At 44.5% G+C, this 23,845-nt stretch overlaps 1 protein-coding gene across 1 annotated transcript in view; it reads right to left on the reverse strand.

Annotated features, from left to right (window-relative positions):
• Positions 1-23,845, reverse strand: part of LOC123746739 (ankyrin repeat domain-containing protein 17) — a 298,429-nt gene that overhangs the window by 55,785 nt on the left and 218,799 nt on the right. Inside the window, 4 exon segments of the mRNA XM_069316838.1 lie at positions 11,896-12,071; positions 17,143-17,499; positions 17,950-18,113; positions 18,262-18,523. Coding sequence (XP_069172939.1) covers positions 11,896-12,071; positions 17,143-17,499; positions 17,950-18,113; positions 18,262-18,523 — 959 coding nt within the window.

Raw genomic sequence — 23,845 nt, forward strand, 5'->3', positions numbered from 1 at the left:
TGCCGCCTCACACCCTTGTGGAATGCCAAACCCGAGCTGTTTTGGCTTCAGCATGTTGGCCGCTGCATCACTAACTGTTCTTGCAGCTGCCTTTGCGACGAGACGCCGGAGAGAATTGCCCACAGCTATTGGCCTGATCCCTCTATCCTTTTTCTTTAGAGCACAGAGAGATGCTCCAAAAAAGATAGGTCTTATGGACGCTGGTATGTTGCCAGCTAGACATGTGTTGGTGAATCTGGTTAGTTCCACCAAGAGGTTCTTTGCAATGTCACCCAGTGCAGGGTTGAGCATTTGCTTGAGGTGGTGTATGTATGTATGTATGTGTGTGTGTGTGTATATATATATATATATATATATATATATATATATATATATATATATATATATATATATATATATATATATATATATGTCGTACCTAGTAGCCAGAACTCACTTCTCAGCCTACTATGCAAGGCCCGATTTGCCTAATAAGCCAAGTTTTACTGAATTAATATATTTTCTCTAAGTTTTTCCTAATGAAATGATAAAGCTACCCATTTCATTATGTATGAGGTCATTTTTTTTTATTGGAGTTAAAATTAACGTAGATATATGACCGAACCTACCCAACCCTACCTAACCTAACCTAACCTATCTTTATAGGTTAGGTTATGTTAGGTAGCCGAAAACGTTAGGTTAGGTTAGGTTAGGTAGGTTAGGTAGTCGAGAAAACATTAATTGATGAAAACTAGGCTTATTAGGCAAATCGGGCATTGCATAGTAGGCTGAGAAGTGAGTTCTGGCTACTAGGTACGACATATATATATATATATATATATATATATATATATATATATATATATATATATATATGTCGTACCTAGTAGCCAGAACTCACTTCTCAGCCTACTATGCAATGCCCGATTTGCCTAATAAGCCTAGTTTTCATCAATTAATGTTTTTTCGTCTACCTAACCTACCTAACCTAACCTAACCTAGCTTTTTTTGGCTACCTAACCTAACCTTACCTATAAATATAGGTTAGGTTAGGTTAGGTAGGGTTCGTTAGGTTCGGTCATATATCTACGTTAATTTTAACTCCAAAAAAAAAAAAATTGACCTCATACATAGAGAAAAGGGTTGCTTTATCATTTCATAAGAAAAAAATTATAGTAAATATATTAATTCAGGAAAACTTGGCTTATTAGGCAAATCGGGCCTTGAATAGTAGGCTGAGAAGTGAGTTCTGGCTACTAGGTACGACATACATATATATATATATATATATATATATATATATATATATATATATATATATATATATATATATATATATATATATATATATATATATATATATATATATATATATATATATATATAAAATGTGGTACCTAGCAGCCAGAACACACTTCTCAGCCTACTATGCAAGGCTCGATTTGCCTAACAAGCCAAGTAAGTAAGTAATTATCAAAAGAAGGCACCAAACCGGGAAGGCTATGTAGCACCATCAAATACGCAAAATGATCAGAGGGCGCTAAATATCACCAAGGATGCCAATACGAGAACAAAAACGCATAAGGGCGAACGATATCAAAAGTATCCGAGTCACCAAGAATTCTATCGAGGGACAGGTGACCGCGAGGGGCGGTCGGAAAGCAAGACACACGCTCGTCCTGGAAGTCAGGACATTCAAGAAAGACATGCACGACCGTAAGAGGGACAATGCAACTAGGACAATAAGGAGCAGGGCGGTGCTCCATCAAGTGACCATGGGTTAAGCGAGTATGGCCAATACGCAACCTCGCCAGAGCTGTTTCCCACCACCGGTTACGGTGGAAGGAGGACGGCCACGAGGAAACATAACATTTAAGAGTACGTAGCTTGTTACCAGTAACAGACAACCAAGAAGCCTGCCAACGGGTAAGGACTGAGGAATGGATAACCGGGTAAAAGTCGGAATACGGAATGCCTTTACGAGAGATGGGACAAGAGCGGACAGCTTCCTTGGCGGCAGCATCCGCACGCTCATTTAAAGACACACCAATATGGCTGGGAACCCAACAAAACTCAACCGACTTAAATTTACTGTGAACAAGAAACAGCCAATGCTGGATCTCGACAACTACTGGATGAACCGGATTAAAGGACCCGAGAGCCATGAGGGCACTACGAGAGTCAACAACAACTACAAAGGAAGACTGACAACGAGAAAGCAGGAGACGAAGAGCATAGAGAATAGCATAAAGTTCCGCTGTAAAGATGCTAGTCTCCGGAGGCAAGCGACACATATAAGTGCGATCAGGAAAAACAACAGAGTAGCCAACACCGTCCGCTGAGTTAGACCCATCGGTGAAGACAGAAACGGAGCAGGAGTGAGAAGAAAAGTGCTCGAGGAAAAGGCGTTTTAGAACCATAGGCGGGGTAAAAGCTTTAGTGATACGAGTGAAGGATGTACAAAACCGCGGAAGATGGACCCTCCACGGGGGCAAAGAAGGAACAACACGAGGAGAAACATCAGAAATACGAACGGAAAGAGAATCCTGTAGGCAAGATAACCGGACAGAAAGAGGGAGGTGGTGAAGAGGAACAGGAACCGCAGGAGGGGTAAAAGTTAAAGCACGACAGAGGCGAGAGGAAGGATGTTGCAAGGACCGCGCAAGATAGCGAAGACAGTAGCGATCACGGCGGTCCTGGAGAGACAGGAAGCCAGTGTCAACATACAAGCTAATGATGGGAGTCGAACGAAAGGCACCAGAACTGAGGCGCAACCCAGTATGGTGCAAAGCATCAAGACGGCGAAGAGTAGAAGGAGAAGCAGACGAGTAAGCAGGGCAACCATAATCAAGCTTAGACAGGACGAGAGAGGAATGTAAAGCAAGGAGAGTGCGCCTATCTGCCCCCAAGAAGTATGGGACAAGACCCGAAGGAGGGTAAGGGCCTTAGAGCACTCAACACGGAGGTAAGAGATATGGGGAGACCAAGACAAACGAGTGTCAAGGAATAACCCCAAAAGCTTCGCGGAATCTTTGTATTCAAGGGAATGACCATAAAGTGACAAAGAGGGACGAAGAACAACCCGTTTCCGCGTAAAAGTCATGACACAAGTCTTAGAAGTAGAGAACTTGAAGCCATGATCTGTGGCCCAAGACGACACGGCATCAATTGCAAGTTGAAGCCGGCGTTGAAGGAGAGGCGAATCATCACCCTGATAACAAAGGGTAAGATCATCGACATAGAGAGCAGAGAAAACACCAGAAGGAAGAGAGGAAAGAAGACCATTGAGGGCAACCAGAAAAAGAGTAGTGCTCAGAACACTACCCTGGGGCACACCTTCGTATTGCTGAAAAGAGGGAGAGAGCGCGGTACCAAGGCGCACCCAAAAGGAACGACGAGAGAGGAAGCTGCAGAGAAAGAGAGGGAGATGACCACGAAGGCCAAAAGAATGAAGTTGAGATAGGATATGATAACGCCAAGTGGTGTCGTAAGCCTTTTCTAGGTCAAAAAGGACGGCAACAACGGAGGTCTTCGCAGCAAAAGCAGTACGAATAAAGACCTCCAAGTTCACCAGGACATCTGTCGTGCTGCGGCACTTGCGGAAACCAAATTGAGAAGGGGAGAGGAGGTGATGGTGTTCCAGGAACCACATCAGACGAACGTTAACCATATGTTCAAAGAGTTTGCAGACACAACTTGTGAGAGCAATAGGGCGAAAGTCCTTAGGGGAAGTACCCAGAGACCCCGGTTTGCGAACAGGGAGGACAATGGCATCGAGCCAGTCCTCAGGGACTGACGACGACTCCCAGATCCGATTATACACTCAGTAAATACTGAGACGTGCTCGGAGGGAGATGGCGAGGCATCTCATAATGAATACCATCGGAGCCCGCCGCCGTAGAACCGCAGAGGGCCAGGGCAGAACGAAGTTCAGAGAGAGAGAAGGGATCATGATAGGGAAGCTGAAGATGAGTGCAGAAATCTAAAGGACGAGACTCAAGGACAGGTTTACGAAGAAGGAAAGATTGGGGAAGATGAAGACCAGAGCTAACAGAAGAAAAGTGGGAACCCAGTTCGGAAGCGACCTGCAACGGGTCCGCCACAAGAGTATCATGGAGGTGAAGGACCGGGGAAACATCGGGAACGAACTTATCCGCTATCTTGCGGATACGCTTCCAGATCTGGGCCAGAGGGGTTTCGGACGTAATTGTTGAGACATAAGATGCCCAACATTCACGTTTAGCCGTACGGATGGCCTTACGGGCCACCGCACTCGCTTTCCGAAAGAAAAGAAAAGAATCGATCGTCTGCCTACGGCGGTGCCTCTTCCAGGCTGCACGCTTACAGCGGACAGCCCGAGCACAGTCCGCATTCCACCAGGGAACGCACTTCCGTGGACCCCGAGAGGAAGAGCGAGGAATAGAGCGGAGGGCAGCGTTGAAGACAGTGTCATGAAAAAGGAGGAGAGCGCGAGAGAGGGGCAGAAGGGAGAGGTCAGAGAGAGCAGCACTGAGGGTAAATAGGGTCCAGTCTGCCTTAGCAAACTGCCACCTAGGGAAAGAGAGGGAAGGGCGAAAAGAGAAAAAGGAAACAAGGATGGGGAAATGATCACTTCCATGGAGGTCATCAAGAACCTGCCACGTGAAATCTAAGTAAAGAGAAGAAGAGCAGAGAGAAAGATCAAGACAAAAAAGGGTGCGAGTCCGAGAGTCCAAATGAGTGGGCTCACCAGAATTCAGAGGAGACACGGAAGAAGAGAGGAGAAACGGCTCAAGAAGGCGACCTCGGGTATTCGTCAGAACATCACCCGAAAGAGAATGACGACAATTGAAATCACCCAGCAGGAGCAAAGGCTCCGGCAAGAAGTCTAGGTGGTGTTTCAAATCAGGAAGAGAAAGCGGGACACTCGGGGGGAGATAAATGGAACAAACTGTGTACCATTTCCCCACAAAGATACGAGCAGCAGAACAATGGAGAGGCGAAGGAAAAAGTAAAGGAACAAAGGGAACATCTGCACGAATCAAGAGAGCAGAAGAATTAGAAGCCCCAGCAATGGCTGGGGGGGGGGAGAGAAAGGAATAGCCACGAAAACGACCAGGACGAGCACCAAGCATTGGCTCCTGGAGACAGACACAAAGGGGCGAAAACCGCGAAATCAGAAGTTGGAGTTCGAGGAAATTGGCGTAATAACCTCGAACGTTCCATTGAAGAATGGACAAAGACGAGAAGAGAAAGGACAAAAACAGAGAACAAGGAAGAAACAAAGGCGAAAGAGCAACAGAGCACGTTAAAGAATATCAGGGTCGGGATCAGGGTCAGCAAAGTCAGGGTTAGGGGGCATGGGTAAACTGAGCAAAGACGGAGGGAAGGAAACGGGAGAACAGATCAGAGGTGGGTGGGCGGGGTCCGGAGGAGGAGGAGGAGGAAGAGGAGGAGACAACGGAGAGGAGCAGTCAAGGACAGCAGCAGGAAGAGGGGGAGTAGAAAGAGGGGAGCGCACCCCAGCAAGAGCAGCAACCGAAAGGGAAGCAGGGGCCAAGAAACCTCCATAGCAGGAACAGGGGGCGCAATCACTGAAACGGGAGGGGAAGGAGCAACAGAGCCAGAAGTAGGAGCTGAGGAAGAAAGCGAAGCCTTCTTACCCGCCGGGGAAGAGGAAGGAGAGGAGCCAGGCTTACGCTTCTGACTTAAAGAGACCGGTGTCCCAGCATCTACGTACCGGGCAATGGATTCCAGTGTCTCAACAGGAGAAGCCGAACGAGAGCACACACGACGGCCGTTAGGAGAGCGATGGACATCCGCCCGCACCGACAGGCGGTGGGGAGAGCCGATAGATGGAGGAAGAGGATGGGAAGGAGGATCGGAGGGGGACGAGGAAGAAGACACAGGAGACATGACAGACCGGGTTGAAAGAAGGGGAACCCCAGACAGAGGACCAGGAGGGGGACCCCTCGGGAAAGAACTCAAAGGAACAGAGGAGGGAGCAGTGGGCGTATCAGGGTCCAAGGCCCGGAAACGGTTGAGAGTCTGAGGAAGGGGGGAAGGACGAGGAGAGGAAGAGCGCAACACGCGAGCATAAGAGATGTTAGTATAAGGCGGGAGCCGGCGAACCTGGCGCCTCGCCTCAGGAAAAGACAAACGCTCCCGGTGCTTCAGGTTAAGGACGGCCGCCTCAAGCTTGTAATGGACACAGGCACGAGAGAAGGTAGGATGGGCCTCACCGCAGTTGAGGCAGCGAGCTTGGGGAGAAGTGCACTCCGACTTAGAGTGACCTTCACTCCCACACAAAGGACAGAGAGAGTCCCAGAGCAGCGGAGGGCACCATGCCCAAACCTCCAGCACTTATTACAAAGTCGAGGAGAAGGAATATACTCCTGGACAGAGCACCTAGCACCAGCAAGAATGACAGAGGATGGAAGGGTCCTACCATCAAAGGTGATCTTCACAATGCGAAGGGGTTGACGGCGACGACCACGAGGGGGACGAGTAAACTAGTCAACCTGGAGGACAGAATGGCCTTGGGCATCAAGGATATGCCGAATATCATCGTGGCAATCCTGCAGATTCCGAACACCGGTTGCAACATGGGGTGGGAGGAGAATAGTGCCAACACTGGAATTCATCTGAACGTTCTTGGAGACCCGAACAGGGATCTCGCCAAGGCAAGATAAGGCAGCCAAGCGGAAAGCCGCATCCTGAGAAGGAGCAGCAACGACACATGTACCGAGACGAGTGGGGTTGAAAGTAACAGACGGATCCACGGAATCTACAAGATGCCGATGGAGGGAGATATCGTCAGGAGGCGCAGAATCAAGAGGGAGGAGATCAAAGTACTTGGCCCATGAAGCAGGACCAAACAAGGCCTGATACGCATCAGCACGGGAAGGAATCGAGCGAGTGCGGTTCGGGCGCGAACGGCGTTGAGAACCCCTAGAGAGAGAGGGGTCAAAAGGTGCAGTAGTCACAACGAAAGACTTGGCCACACCAGGGGACTAAGTGGTCACCACCGGGGGCTGGAGGCTTGACCCAACCCCAGAGGAGGGAGGGGAGCTGGGGGAAGAAGTCAGGACAGTCAAAGGAGGAGCAAGGTCGGGGCCCAACGCAGCGGGAGCTACAGAGCCTGGTCTTCCAATACAGGCCGACTCGGGGGCTTGGTCGCCCACCCCACGAGCCTGAGAGGGTACAACGGAAACATTCAACAACATAGAGACGAAAAGTGACAAATTCATCCACGAATGTGCCCCTATACCCACCATGGAGCCACAATTAGAGGCAGGACACCCAACAGGAAGCTATCGCCGATCATGCCGGGGCCCCCTAGGGGTGCGTCGTGAGTATACGCCCCACAAACGACACCTTAAGAACCGTCAGTCCGTCGAGATCGGGTTCAGCGACGAAAGGGGGATTGACAATAAAAGGTTCCCCTCGCTCGAGACGTTGGGTACTACAGTTCTACGGGTGCAAGAGTATGCCTCCTCAAGCACCCGGGCGTCAAAATAGAAGAAGTCCAAAGAAATAATCCAAAACAAGCAAAAGAAACGACAAGCAGATAGGAGAAGAGGGGGGGAGAAAAACGAAACAAGGAAAAGGAAAAGCGATCTGGCACAATTGGAGAAGACAGCAGCAGGAGTGCAAGGCCAGGCCTAACAAGCCAAGTTTTACTGAATTAATATATTTTCTCTAATTTTTTCTTATGAAATGATAAAGCTACCCATTTCATTATGTATGAGGTAAATTTTTTTTTATTGGAGTTAAAATTAGCATAGATATATGACCGAACCTAACCAACCCTACCTAACCTATCTTCATAGGTTAGGTCACGTTAGGTAGTCGAAAACCAATTAATTCATGAAAACTTTGCTTATTAGGCAAATCTGTCGTTGCATAGTAGGCTGAGAAGTGCATTCTGGCTACTAGGTACGACTATAACTATAAGTAACTAAATAAATATATATATATATATATATATATATATATATATATATATATATATATATATATATATATATATATATATATATATATATATATATATATATATATATATATATATATATATATATGTCGTACCTAGTAGCCAGAACGCACTTCTCAGCCTACTATGCAAGGCCCGATTTGGCTAATAAGCCAAGTTTTCATGAATTAATTTTTTTTTGACTACCTAACCTACCTAACCTAACTTTTTCAGCTACCTAACCTAACCTATAAAGATAGGTTAGGTAGGGTTGGTTAGGTTCGGTCATATATCTACGTTAATTTTAACTCCAAAAAAATAAATATGACCTCATACATAATGAAATGGGTAGCTTCATCATTTCATAAGAAAAAAATTAGAGAAAATATATTAATTCAGGAAAACTTGGCTTATTAGGCAAATCGGGCCTTGCATAGTAGGCCGAGAAGTGCGTTCTGGCTACTAGGTACGACTATATATATATATATATATATACACACACATACCTATCAGTATATTTTGGTAGCAGTCTTTCCTGTAGACATATATTGTTAAATATGACCGAAAAGTAAGATTAATAATTCTAACACGAATTTTCTCGATCTTTTTCGAGAATTTTTTTTTCTTTTTCTTTTCACTGTTGATGGTAATTCAAAGATCAATTCTCCAAAATTCATTTTTATTTCTAGTCTGACGCGACACTTGAGCGCGTTTCGTAAAACTTATTACATTTTCAAAGACTTTAGTTTACAAACACACTACTGAAACTGAATAGAGCTTACTCATCTTCGATTTTATATCTACATTTGGGTGAGGTGGATGAGGTGAAAACAAACTTTCAACAATGGTTATTGAATGGGTATTAAATTCAAACACAAGACAGAACACGAAACAATGGGTATTGAATGGAAGTAATTGTAGTAACGTAATTGAAGTAACGTGATATATGACCAAACCTAACCAACCCAACCTAACCTATCTTGATAGGTTAGGTTAGGTAGCCGAAAAAGTTAGGTTAGGTAGTCGAAAAACAATTAATTCATGAAAACTTTGCTTATTAGGCAAATCGGGCCTTGCGGATTTGCAAGTCCATGAGGTCAATACGTACTGCAGTGCATTATGCCGTTAGCACTGTGTTGATTAAAAGTAGTTCTGCTGTATGTTGAGTACTACAATACAGTTTATGAAAACTATAGCACACTAAAATTACTGCAACTTTAATTTTAACACTGTGTACACACTTAAATTTAACGGTTGTTCTACCTGTTCATGCTGCACACGATGTTTTTAGATGTTTGCATCAGCTTTGCTGGTGCTTGCTGCTGCTGTGGGTTCAGCTGCTTCCAAGCTGGTGCTGGCTGCTGTTGTACCAGTGCTGGGTACAACTGTGCTCGTGCTGGGTATAGCTGTTCTCGTGCTGGGTTCGGCTGTTCTCGTGCTTGGTACGGCTGTTCTCTTGCTGGGTACGGCTGTTCTCGTGCTGGGTACGGCTGTTCTCGTGCTTGGTACGGCTGTTCTCCTGCTGGGTACGGCTGTTCTCCTGCTGGGTACGGCTGTTCTCCTGCTGGGTACGGCTGTTCTCCTGCTGGGTACGGCAGTTCTCCTGCTGGGTACGGCTGTTCTCGTGCTGGGTACGGCTGTTCTCGTGCTGGGTACGGCTGTTCTCGTGCTGGGTACAGCTGTTCTCGTGCTGGGTACGGCTGTTCTCGTGCTGGGTATGGCTGTTCTCGTGTTGGGTACGGCTGTTCTCGTGCTGGTTGATTTTCTGCTACTAGTTCTTGCAAAATATTGCTTCATTTTTGGCATTAATAAGGCACTATTAGTAAGCCCCTGAGACATTTTGTTTTATAACCAAAGAGCTGTAGTAAAAAAAATGGTCAATTCCACGATTATTCTTCCACCGGCGGATAAATACTGTACGTCAATCACAGACAAAGCTAAGGGCACTGGGTGCACACTGTACGAACACAGACTAAGTCTATACGTACACCCTTCAGTAGGCTGGTGTTTAAGCCTGATCCAGTAACATAAATTTCTCTTAAATATTCGATTTACATCAAATTATATATTTTTGGGTTATATATTTAGTTTAGCAACATTATTACGATAATAAGAGCTATAAAAATACTTATTTTGGAACCGATTTATTAATTTTATTATTTCGAAGCTGTAGGTCACTGAACTGTGGCAACAAAATCGAGCACAACAAACATGGTGTTGTATGGACAGGGATTAGACCCGTCCACTCGTGCTGGAGTTGTGCCGCCAATAACGTGAATAATTTCTCAAATAGGAGATATCTATCTTATTACAGTATATTTTTGGGTTTATTTAGTTTAGTTTAATTAGGATAATAAAGAGTTATTAAAACACCAGTTTTAGAAATGATTTATTGATGTAAAATGTTCAAAGCCATGGGTCACTGAACTATGACAACACAGACGAAAGTGAGTGAAACCTCTCTGTAAAGTGAGGTTTACTGTACAGTATTCCCTTATCTGTCCACCCTCACTCGTCTTGTTTTATCACAGAAAATGTATATAAGAAGATTTCAACATATTAGCTAGGTATTCACTTCATTAATTAATTTAACGGCTTCAGCCGTTAAATTAATTTACAAAGATACGTGTGCCACAAATCGGTTAACAAAAATCATTGAAACTCAGTCGTTCACTTGTGTGGACGACTGTGGCTGGTGTTTGGTTAATATGCGTCACTTCTTGTGGACCATTCTGGCTGGTGTTTGGTTCATATGATTCACTTGTTGTGTGGTCCACTTGTGTGATCCAACTTGTCTTATGAAGGAATTATTAATTGTAATCTGTGATAGAATGAGACAGTTTTCCACCACTCTGTGAACTCTGTCCCAACATCGTAAGCTTGTGGACCACTTGTGGTCCATTTGTGTGGTCCACTTGTGTGGTCCATTTGTGTGATCCAACTTGTCATATGAAGGAATTATTAATTGTAATCTGTGATGGTATGGTAAAGTTTTCTACCACTGTGAACTGTCCCAACATCGTAAGCTTGTGGACCACTTGTGGACCACATGTGCGGTCTACTTGTGCGGTCCACTTGTGTGATCGAACTTGTCATATGAAGGAATTAATAATTGTAATCTGTGATAGAATGTGAAAGTTTTCCACCAGTCTCTGAACTCTGTCTCGACGTCGTAAGCAAATCCGAACATCCCTCGCTTCGGCGAACCATTGTTCGTCGAACCGGGTGAATAAATTCGGCCTGAAAAGTGTGCGAACTAGCCGGAGATTCGTTGAATCGGGGTACGTTGAATCGAGGTTGTACTGTACTGTATATAAGTAGTATGTATCAGCTACCAATATAGCAATAAATAAATAAATATATATATATTATATATATATATATATATATATATATATATTATATATATATATATATATATATATATATATATATATATATATATATATATATATATATATATATATATATATATATATATATATATATATATATATATATATATATATATATATATATATATATATATATATATATATATATATATATATATATATATATATATATATATATATATATATATATATATATATATATATATATATATATATATATATATATATATATATATATATATATATATATATATATATATATATATATATATATATATATATATATATATATATATATATATATATATATATATATATATATATATATATATATATATATCTCGGTAGCCCCTGGGCTACCGATATTACCCAGGGATTGGGGGGAGGAGGAGTATAAGAACCATGAGGTATTCTTATTGAGGATAGCTAACTAGTACTACATTAATCCAGTTAACTTGCCTGATGGGGTTCTGGGACTTGTTCTACTCCGAGGCCAGGCTTTACTTGTCAGAGCTTGATCCAACAGGCTGTTGCTTGGAGCGGCCCTGCAAGCCTATTTTTACTTACCGTTGTATAAGAAGTTCCACGAATTTATAATGGCCTTTCTCTGCTGCGATGGTGAGGGCAGTGTCTAGAGAAGATGGTACAGGTGGAGCATTGACATCTGCCCCATTGTCAAGCAGGACACGCCCTACCTCAACGAAGCCACCACTTGCAGCCTCCATCAGAGGTGTTACTCCAGCCTGTGTAGGCAGATGGAGCTTGTTACAATGCCATCATGTTCATTAACACTTATACCTTCAAGAAGTCAGAAGGCATTTAGCCAGAAAATATAGTAGCCTAGCACAGAAAATGAATGTTTAAGATGAACAAATCCACAAGGGCCATGACGAGGATTCGAACCTGCGTCCGAGAGCATCCCAGATGCTGCCTTAATCGACTGAGCTACGACGTGCTCAGATGGGATGCTCTCGGACGCAGGTTCGAATCCTCGTCATGGCCCTTGTGGATTTGTTCTTTTGATGCATCATGCAATTGTGATTTGTGTCTGTAATGTTTAAGATATTTAAAATGACCCCATCTATTTACCATATCTTCCATACTGAACAGCATCATGGAGAACCATCATCATAACGGCAAGAAATCCTCAATAGCATTACTTGCTCCATATAACAGAGTATTCCTTTAACACATACGCACACAACAGTTTATATATACACACACACATGCAGACTGGCCCCCCTCTAACAGAACATAGTCCACTGCAAGGCTTGATAAATAAAAAGCCCATTCTGTTACAATAACTTTGCACTTTTCCATTGCACTTCCAGTGGAAGGACTTGACTAGAATGAAATACCAAAAGTAACCAACACAATGTAATTAAATGCCATTTTCTGGGTGATACCCGGAGGCTCCCCGGAGCTATACAGAGCTGATGTGTATATTTTAGATTGTGGCAACAGTCAATCAGTTGAGTTCTTAGCCTACCGGAACCACGACCCAGAACCTGGACCCTCAGAGGGGGCACGAGAAGCAATTGCCTATAGACATCCCCAAGTAGTTGGATGTCTGGATAGTAGTCTATGTCTGCCATCTACCAGGTCAGGCACCCAGAAAGGAAGGAATCCCAAAACAAACTACAGCTTGTTAAAAATTTTAAACCAAGCACCAAACGAGAGCAATTTAACTTCTTTAATTTACCTTACTGGGATAACGTCCCAATCAGAAAATAAGCAAACAAGCATGACGTCACCACAGCTGCCACGCCGCTCTCTGCACAGCTTCCCCTTCCCCAAAAGGGGGAAGGGGAAGCCCCAGACCTCCCATGCTGGCAACCCAACCACAGTTCAGTGGCTGAATATAAAAAACGCAAAAAAACAGCAAAGTGGGGAGGGAGGGAGGTATGCTGGGAAGCCTCCGGGTTTCAACCAGAAAATGGGGTTTTGTTATATTCAACGCTGGTTTTCTGGGGGCAGTCCCTTTGGCTTCCTGGAGCTATTTACCCAAAGATAAAGCAAGAGGGACTTACCCAGGAGGCGATCCCCACTTGCTCCTCAACTTGAAGTCGAGACAACTGGCTAGAACCTGCGATCCAAGGTAAAACACGCCCTACTAGGGCCAGGAACATTAACAAGGTACAGTGAGGCCAGGACCATGTTCGACCTCCATAAACCTCATGCTTGAATGTCAGCCTAGGACATATTACCAAAAACCACAGCCAAAGCTGCGAACTTTCAAACGTCTGCCCCAACCCGTCCTCTTAAAAATAACGTCACTTATTGCTCGTATGGGCGCTACAGCTAAAATTGGACGTAATTATAAATGAAATCGGCTCACGAAAGTGATGTATTGTCCCGTTTTCTGTTTGAGTCCTCCAGCATACTCGAAAAGGTTAGGAGAGGTAACTTTCAATTAACATTTTTCGTGACATTTTGAAACTTAAGGGGACATATTAACCCTTTAACTGCACAGCCTATAAATATGACACCCCCCCCCCATCCAGTGCGCAAGAAATAAATTCTTGGGAAAAAATTCTTTTTAGTTCTGGAAGTGTCAAAAACCCCTCCCTGTATATGGGTATAGCAACAAAATTTTGAAATTGTACTTACTTTGGCTGCTATAGGGTCCGTAAGGTGGCGCGTGACGTCGTCATTCCCTGTACGCCCGTGCCGTAAGCTCCTGGGGCCGGTGGGGCGCACGAGTTGCCGCGAATATATTTTTTTTCATTTTCTTTTGCGCACAGTTCCAAATACATTTTATTTGTTTTTATGTGTTACTCCTATGTATAATGAACACGTACACCATATTATGGCAGTAAAACATCCGTACTGTCCAAGGACACTGTGTTACGTGCATGACACTTGAGTACACTTATGTTGCACATATTTACCATGTATCATGCTAATTTATGTATATATACAATCTATTTACAGACTATACACTGTCACACACTATATACATTCACCATCAATACATTCAGAACACCGCGAGTGTGAGCAGTCACACCCAGCCAGCCCTCCCTCACTTCTCCAGCATTGTATTCGCCAACATTGCTCCTCCCATCATACAGTTATTCACACCAATGTTAAATGTTTATTTATGTATATTTACAACATATGTACACACTATACACTGTCACACACTACATACATTTACCAACACATTCAGAACATCGCGAGTGTGAGCAGCCACACCCACACAGGCCCAATAGGAGCTGCCTCGTATGGGCCAATAGCAGCTGCCTCGTATGGGCCAATAGCAGCTGCCTGCTATTGGCCCATACGAGGCCCATACTGGCGGATGCTACTGCTATTGGCCCATACTGGCGGATGGTCCATGACTTGTCAATGGGAATTCAGCATCGGCAGGTGCAGCATAGCTTGCAGAGCATTCGTTGCCGGTGGAGGCTGCACAACTTGTCGATGGGAATTCAGCATCGGCGGGTGCAGCATAGCTTGCAGAGCATTCATTGCTGGCAGAGGATACACAACTTGTTGATGGGAATTCAGCATTGGCGGGTGCAGCATGACTTGTAGGGCACTCGTTGCCAGTGGATGCTACCTGCTTGATAGGAGCCGGTCGGCCGAGCAGACAGCACGCTGGATTTGTGGTCCTGAGTTCGATCCCAGGCGCCGGCGAGAAACAATGGGCAAAGTTTCTTTCACCCTATGCACCTGTTACCTAGCAGTAAAATAGGTACCTGGGTGTTAGTCAGCTGTCACGGGCTGCTTCCTGGGGGTGGAGGCCTGGTCGAGGACTGGGCCACGGGGACAGTAAAGCCGCGAAATCATCTCAAGATAACCTCAAGATGGGGTTCTGGGAGTTCTTCTACTCCCTCAAGCACGGCCCGAGGCCAGGCTTGACTTGTGAGAGTTTGGTCCACAGCCCGGCTGATCCGGAACTTCTCTTAGAAAACAGTCGTTTTCTCTTGATGTCCACGGTTGTTCCGGCAATATTTCTTATAGTCGCTGGGAGGACGTTGAACAACCGCGGACCTCTGATGTCTATACAGTGCTCTCTGATTGTGCCTATGGCACCACTGCTCATGATAAAGGGCAGAGTCTATTGGAAAAGCAGGGAAGAAGGGGGTCCACTGGTACTACCTGAAAGCCCCGGCAGGAGGAACAGGGTCGAATACCTCCGCCGCCGATCCGGAAGGGGCAGTTCCTGAAGCCACCCGAGACTCAACAACAAGAAAGCCCTGCCCCAACTCTCTACCTTCAGACGTTTGGAAGCCGGAAGCAGGATGAACTACAGCAGGGAAAGGACCTGGGGTCACAGATGAAACCGAAGTTTTAGCGTCCAACACCCCCAAGTCCGGATCCCTATAACCACAGCGGGGCAACCTCAGGGCATCCGGAAAGGCAACCAACCTAGCATGTTGCAGCAACCTAAACCTCGCATGCAACACTGAAGTTGCCTGCAACCCAAAATCAATAGCAGCAGACTGGCTGAACTGGAGTACAAGCAAGGAAAACCATTCACAGGACTATGGGTCAAAGGTGTCACTGACCCAACAGGCAGCATAGTGGAGGCAAAAGCAGTGAGTGTCACCCAAGGGGACAGAGCATGAAGCGAGATGGGACTCAGATGATGCATCCATTGGGCCAATGGGTGTTTTCAGGACTAAGACTGACTGCTAAGGGAAGCCCAGGCAAGGTACTGCTAACTGGTGATCCCAGAAGTACCAAACATACAAACAAAATACTGAGCCGCTATGACAAGTGCCATCATGGGGGACCTAGCGGAGGGCCACCCAAATAGTTGTGGAAGGTAGCCCAAAACTGCAAGGGAAGTACGAGAGGCACGAGAGGAGAGGCATGAGAGGCTCCTCGTGCCTCTCTGAGGGGAGGCCAAGTTCTGTCTCTTGGTGTCCGGTAGGCTAAGAACTCCATCGATTGACTGTTGCCACAGTCTAATATATACACATCATCTCGGAATAGCTATGGGGACCTAAAGGGGCTCTCACAGAATTTTTTTTCTTTTTTCTTTTAAAGTGATTTTGGTTTAAAATGTGCACGTGTTTTTTAATATTTGCACTAATGAAAACTTCATAATTATAGCCATATACAGTGAATAATGGCAGCTTTGTATGCACCAAACTTGTGCAGTGGAAGAGGTATGAAACTAATTCCCCCATTTATGCAAGATTCCACTCCACACGCATCAAATCTTGTACATTACACACAATATGAATTCTCCTAACAAAAATTAATGTAAACCAACTAAAAATATCTAGTGAACTCAAATGCAAAGTTCAGTTACCGATAAGTATGATATTTAATTATGTTAATGGCTGCAAAGCAGCTGCACTAGTAAGTTCAATGTTAACCTACCTTATGAAAATAAAGAGCTTTTATGTTTGAAGTAAAAGATTGACATTGAGACATTGTGGATTTCTACAAAACGAGGGACAAAATAAAATGGGCCCTAAAACCTACATTGCTCACTTGCAATAGGAAGTATCCTTTAACAATTTTACCAGCACTGGCACACTAGATTATAATCATAGCCAAATTCCACTTGAAATCTTAACTACTTCAGCATAATCAACTTATCCCTTTGCATTGTTAGCAGGAATATAAGGAATATTGCAACGTTCTACCATGCACATTGTAAATTAATCTATGTATATGTTTTTTATAATTTATTATAAGAGGAATTATAGTTGTATTTTTAGCCAATAGTTTGTGTTTGTAAGTACTGTATGAGGAACAAAATCTAATGACTTCATACTGCCAGTGATACTGGAAAGGCCAGTGTGTGACTTGAGCTAAAAACAGTGGTAATCAGCACATTTGACTATAGCCTACCTTGGAACGGTGTTCAACATTAGCTTTGTGGTCAAGGAGAAGTGATACAACTTCGTGCTGACCTCGGAAACAAGCCAGGGTAAGGGCAGTGTTCCAATTGTACTTTATTTGAGCATTGATGTCTGAGCCCATGTCTAATAGTAGTTTCACCGCTGCCACATGACCAATCATGGCAGCAAGCATGAGTGGGGAGATACCAAGCGAGGATCCTGTGCGTGAGTCGATCTCTGTGCCATTGTTAAGCAGCAGTTTAATGATGTCAACAGAGCCATTAGCTGCAGCCAGAGCAAGAGGAGTGTAGTCCACTGCACTTCTATGGTCCTTATTGGCACCTCGCTGGAGAAGAATTTCTACCACCTGCAAACCAGATGCACCAACTTTAAAAGCCATTCAAAATTAATTCCTAGCATTATTAAATGCAACAGACAAACTTGTATTTAGCTAACCCCTTCACCTGGGCTCTAAGAGCCCAGGTGAAGGGCTCAAAATATATAAATACATAAGATATATTCATTCTATTTAAAACAAATATATTTTAATATCTTTATTATGTATATTAATATATCAATATGTATTTAACATGGATATTAATATGTATTTAGTATAAATTTAATACATATAAACATATAAATAGGATAAATACATTTCTTTTGTAGTTATCTACTTTTGATACCCAAATAAAATAATGGCTACACAACTAAAAACTGTAGATTTAACTTATTCTGAAGGAATCATTTAGAATTTACAGCCATTAGTAAATAATGTTAATTAAAATGAACAAGCTCCTGAGTAGTAAGAGGTGCTAACCTTGTATTTGCCTCCTGAGCATGCAATACAGAGAGGAGTCTCCTGGGTGAAGTTAGTCCGAGCCTCAATATTCGCACCTGCAGTGAGTAAAGTTTCTACTACCTTGGCACGTCCTGCAAAAGCTGCTGCAATCAAGGGGGTGAATCCCGCCTTGTCTCTGTGCTCTGTAAACAGATATAAAATATACATTACAAAATTATGAAACACACACACTATTATTGTTGAGCATACTTGCGTGTTTGTCAACAATTTAAAGTATTGAGAAAATTTATGATTATTCATAATGACCTCCATGCTACACGAAAATCATACCTATATCGGCGCCTCGAGCAAGTAGAAGCTGCACCAATTCGTTGTGGCCACCTGCACAAGCCAAAGTCAGGGGTGTGTCATGGTTGGCATGTATCTCGATATCTACATTAACCAGAGGGCAGAATTTTCCAGCAGGATAAGGGCATACTCCAGTGGGTCCATTACCCGCTGACCCATTGCATGGAACAGTTTCATCACCAACCATGTATGGAGCTTCGGCTGACACTAGTACTCCACCAACCCCAAGCTGTTCATCACCCACCTATAACAAAAAAAAAAAAAAAAGAAAAAAACAGTATTAAATGTAATGAAATGCCATTTTCTGGAGTCCAGAGCTTACTGGGCTGATATATGTGTATTACACCATGGTATCAGTCAATTTGATTGGAGTTCTTGCCTACTGGGGACCACGAGGCAAAACCTGGCCCCCCTCAGAGAGCCACGAAGAGCAATTGCTTACGGAAACCCCCATGTGGATGGGAGCATTCCATGTCTGCCATCGGCTGGGTTAGGCACTCAGAAAGGTAGGCGTGCCCCCAAAATAAATCCACCTGGTAAAAATTGCCACAGAAAGCCGAACTATCAAGCAGAACTCCCCAATCCGAAAACAAACAAACTAGTATGACGTCACAACTGCTCCCCCTCCCTGAAAGAGGAAAGACTGAGCCCCAGACCCCCGTGCCGCCATCCAACCACAGTTAAGAGACAATATAAAAAAAAACGTGATTATTGCCAACCAGGAGGGAGGGAGGGTTGCTGCGGAGCCTCCGTAACTCAACCAGAAAATGGCATTTCATTACATTCAATGCTGATTTTCTGTGGAGAGCCCTTCCAGCTCCCCAGAGCTACATAACCCCAGAAAAATAAAAGAGGGACGTACACAAGAGGCAGCCCCCACTCACACCTCAACTCGAAGTTGAGACAACTGGCTGCAACCTGTGACTCAAAGTGACACGTCTGACTAGGGCCAGGAACATTAACGAGGTAACGGGCATACAGGACTGTTTGACCTCCAAAACCCTCACACCCGAATATCAGCCCAAGACATTACCAAAAACGGCAGCTAAAGCTGCAATGTTACGAATGTCATGGGCACGAGGATAGACCACAGGCTGGCTGGACCGAATAACCCTGCAGACAACCTGGGAGACCCATTGGCCCGAGTTCTGGAACAGGAAAGAAGGGAAACAGTCAACCCAAAGCTCGTCCCCGGCCACCGAGGCCATGGCGAGCAAATAACATTGAAAAGCCGCTACTGGACAACATATGATACACCCCTGGCCGAACCAGCCAAGCATCAACAACACAAGGACCCCTCCAGAAAGCCACAATTTCGTTCTTCAAAGAAAAGAAGGAGACAGCTGCAAATGAACAAACCTACCACCAGGACCGAAAGACCAGAAACCCCTGCGCCGGAAGACAGCATGAGGCTCCCTGACACAACCACCAGAGGCCAATGCCAACAAGAGCCTTATCAAAACAATCCCGAATCGAAGGGCCCCACCACACACCGAGGAGAAGAGAGAAGAGAGAGCACCCAGTCCAACGACCAGGATGGCTCTGGTGGCGAATGAGCACTGTTAGGTGAAACAACACACGAGACAACTTGCAAAATGGAGCGGAAGTAACATCCACCCCGAACGCAAGCAGGAGCGGCTCCGCCAGCACTGCATGATACAAGGCGACAGTATTTGGCATAGGAAGACTGTCCTGAAACAATCAAGAAAGGACAAAACAACCAGATCTGAAACAAAAGACAACCTACGAAGTGACAAAAATTGACGAAAGGAGACTTCATACTGCTGCTGAGACGAAACATGCAGGTGGATCCCCATCAACGAAGCCACCTGATCACAATATAAATGGTGATAAATCCAAGTCAGAAAGACCAGACGCGGAAATCAGAGATGATCAACCTGGACCCAACTGATCTGCTGAAAGAGACGGAGCCGCGGAAAAGTTCCCCGGGTTGTACAGGTAATCCTCAACCAGTCCTACCAAAAGGCATCAACCCTGATGGCCTCGCATTTGGGGAAGGGCGCCACATATACCGGGAGACACCTCGACCATGCTGACACGAAGAGGTTCACCTCCGGGCGCTCGTATGTCTGGCAGAGCCAATTTACAGTCTCCGTGGTGTAGTGGTAAGACACTCGCCTGGCGTTCCGCGAGTGCTATGTCATGGGTTCGTATCCTGGCCGGGGAGGATTTACTGGGTGCAATTCCTTAACTGTAGCCTCTGTTTAACGCAACAGTAAAATGTGTACTTGGATGAAAAAACGATTCTTCGCGGCAGGGATCGTATTCCAGGGACCTGCCCGCAACGCTACGCGTACTAGTGGCTGTACAAGAACGTAACAACTCTTGTATATATCTATATAAAAAAAAAACCAAGTTGGTGTCGACCATCCATTCCATGGAAAGGGGAATGAACCGGGACAGGCCGTTCACCAGGACGTTGGACTTCCCCCTGGATGTGAACAGACAGGAGAGCCAAACCCCAAGCACTTGGTAGACGAGTCACTCGAAGCTACCAGTCCCAAAGAGCCAAGGACCACATCGCACACACACTGTTCAGATAATGAACCACCGAGGCACAGTTCGAATGGAGCTGGATTGTTGATCTGCGAGACCCGAACCCTCCTACCTTGAGGCTACCTTGAGGTGCTTCCGGGGCTTAGTGTCCCCGCGGCCCGGTCGTCGACCAGGCCTCCTGGTTGCTGGACTGATCAACCAGGCTGTTAGACGCGGCTGCTCGCAGCCTGACGTATGAGTCACAGCCTGGTTGATCAGGTATCCTTTGGAGGTGCTTATCCAGTTCTCTCTTGAACACTGTGAGGGGTCGGCCAGTTATGCCCCTTATGTGTAGTGGAAGCGTGTTGAACAGTCTCGGGCCTCTGATGTTGATAGAGTTCTCTCTCAGAGTACCTGTTGCACCTCTGCTTTTCAACGGGGGTATTCTGCACATCCTGCCATGTCTTCTGGTCTCATGTGGTGTTATTTTTGTGTGCAGGTTTGGGACCAGCCCCTCAATTATTTTCCACGTGTAAATTATTATGTATCTCTCCCGCCTGCGCTCAAGGGAGTACAGATTTAGGCTCTTTAGTCGGTCCCAGTAATTTAGATGTTTTACTGATTGGATTCTAGCAGTAAAGGATCTCTGCACGCTCTCTAGGTCAGCAATTTCTCCAGCTTTGAAAGGGGCTGTCATTGTGCAGCAGTACTCCACTCTAGAGAGCACAAGCGTTTAGAAAAGTATCATCATCGGTATAGCATCTCTAGTGTGAAAAGTTCTTGTTATCCAACCTGTCATTTTTCTTGCAGTTGTGACGGCTACTTTATTGTGTTCTTTAAAGGTAAGGTCTTCCGACATGAGTACACCCAGGTCCTTTACATTGCCTTTTCGTTTTATGTTATGATTTGCCTGCGTTTTGTACGTGGTTTCTGTTTTTATATTTTCAATTTTTCCGTAGCGCATGAGCTGAAACTTATCCTCGTTGAATACCATATTATTTTCTGTAGCCCATAGAAAGACCTGATCTACATCTGATTGGAGGTTTGCCGTGTCCTCTATGTTGCCAACTCTCATGAAAATCCTAGTGTCATCTGCAAAGGATGATACAGTGCTATAGGTTGTGTTCTGGTCTATGTCCGATATGAGGATGAGAAAGAGTACTGGAGCAAGCACAGTACCCTGGGGGACTGAGCTCTTCACGGTTGATGGGCTGGATTTTATCTTGTTGACTATTACACATTGGGTTCTGTCAGTCAGGAAATTGTAGATCCATCTGCCTATTTTCCCGGTAATTCCTTTTGAACGCATTTTATGTGCAATAACACCATGGTCACATTTATCAAAAGCTTTTGCGAAATCTGTGTAAATTACATCAGCGTTTTGTTTGTCTTCCATAGCATCTAATGCCATATCATAGTGGTCCAGCAACTGCGACAGGCAAGAGCGCCCTGTTCTGAAACCATGTTGTCCGGGGTTATGGAGATGCTGTGATTCCATGTATTTTGTGATCTTACTTCTTAGCACTCTCTCAAAAATTTTTATGATGTGCGATGTTAGTGCTATCGGTCTGTAATTTTTTGCCTCTGCCTTATTTCCTCCTTTATGGAGTGGTGCTATCTCTGCTGTTTTTAGTATGTCAGGGATAACGCCAGTATCTAGGCTTTGTCTCCACAGAATGTGAAGGGCCTGCGATAGTGGTTTTTTACAGTTCTTGATGAATATGGAGTTCCAAGAATCCGGGCCTGGTGCAGAGTGCATAGGCATACTGTTTATGGCTTCTTCAAAATCTAGTGGGGATAGGGCGACGTCTGATATGTGATTTGATGTTGGTATCATATCCATGAAAAATTCATTTGGGTTATCAATCTTTAGTGCATTTAATGGCTCACTGAAAACAGAGTCGTACTGCTTCCTCAGTAACTCGCTCATTTCTTTGTTGTCATCTGTGAAAGTTCCATCTCCCTTTCGCAGGGGCCCGATACTAGATGTGGTTTTTGATCTTGATTTTGCATAGGAGAAAAAATATTTCGGATTTCTCTCTATTTCACTGATGGCCTTTTGCTCTCTTTGCCTCTCCTGGGTTTTGTATGATTCTTGTAGCTTGAGTTCAATTGTTTCTATTTCTCTACCTAACCTTCTTCGCAGTTCTTGAGATAGGGTGCGACACTCAAGTTGTTCCGCGATTCGTTTTCTTCGCCTATATAGGGAACGACGTTCCCGTTCCAATCTGCATCTCTCTTTTTTCTTAGGGGTATGCGGTTTGAACATATTTCTAGTGCTACTGAGCTTATTTTTTCCAGGCACTGGTTCAGGTTTGCATTTCCTAGCTGTTCTTCCCAGTTTATTTCTGTGAAGTCCTGGTTTATTTGCTCCCAGTTTATCCGTTTATTATTGAAGTTGAATTTGCTGAAATCTCCTCCACCGGGAATCTGGACTGGTTTTGAAGGTCCATTCCCCATGGTTGTCAGAACTTCAATTAAGTTGTGATCTGAGTAACAGGTATTTGTAATCATTATGTTCCCGATCAACTCATCATTATTAGTGAAAATGAGGTCCAGCGTGTTCTCCTTCCTAGTTGGTTCTACTATTTGCTGGTTTAAGGCAAACCTATCGCACATCCGTAGCAGGTCATTTGCATGTGCCTGCTCATTTAGGCTACTTCCTGGTATTCTTTCTGATATTACTGTATTAGCCAGGTGCTTCCATTTCAGGTGCCGTAGGTTGAAGTCCCCAAGCAGGATGATGTTCGGAGCTGGATTTGTGAGGTTTTCCAAGCAGTGCTCTATTTTCATTAGTTGGTCTTTAAACTGCTGAGGGTTTGCCTCCGGTGACTTATATACAAGGACAACAACTACATTTAGGATCTCTATTTTGACTATCAGCACTTCCACCATATCATTTGAGGTGTTTAGCAGCTCAGTACAGATGAGTGTGTCTTTGATGTAGAGGCTGACCCCACCCTGAAGCCGGTGTTTCCTATCACATCTGAAGAGATTGTATTCTGGGATCCATATTTCACCATCAAGGTAGTCCTTTGTGTGAGTTTCCGTTAGGGCTGCAAACACTGCA

Source organism: Procambarus clarkii, chromosome 85 (genome assembly GCF_040958095.1).
Source record: "Procambarus clarkii isolate CNS0578487 chromosome 85, FALCON_Pclarkii_2.0, whole genome shotgun sequence".
Taxonomy (NCBI): domain Eukaryota; kingdom Metazoa; phylum Arthropoda; class Malacostraca; order Decapoda; family Cambaridae; genus Procambarus; species Procambarus clarkii.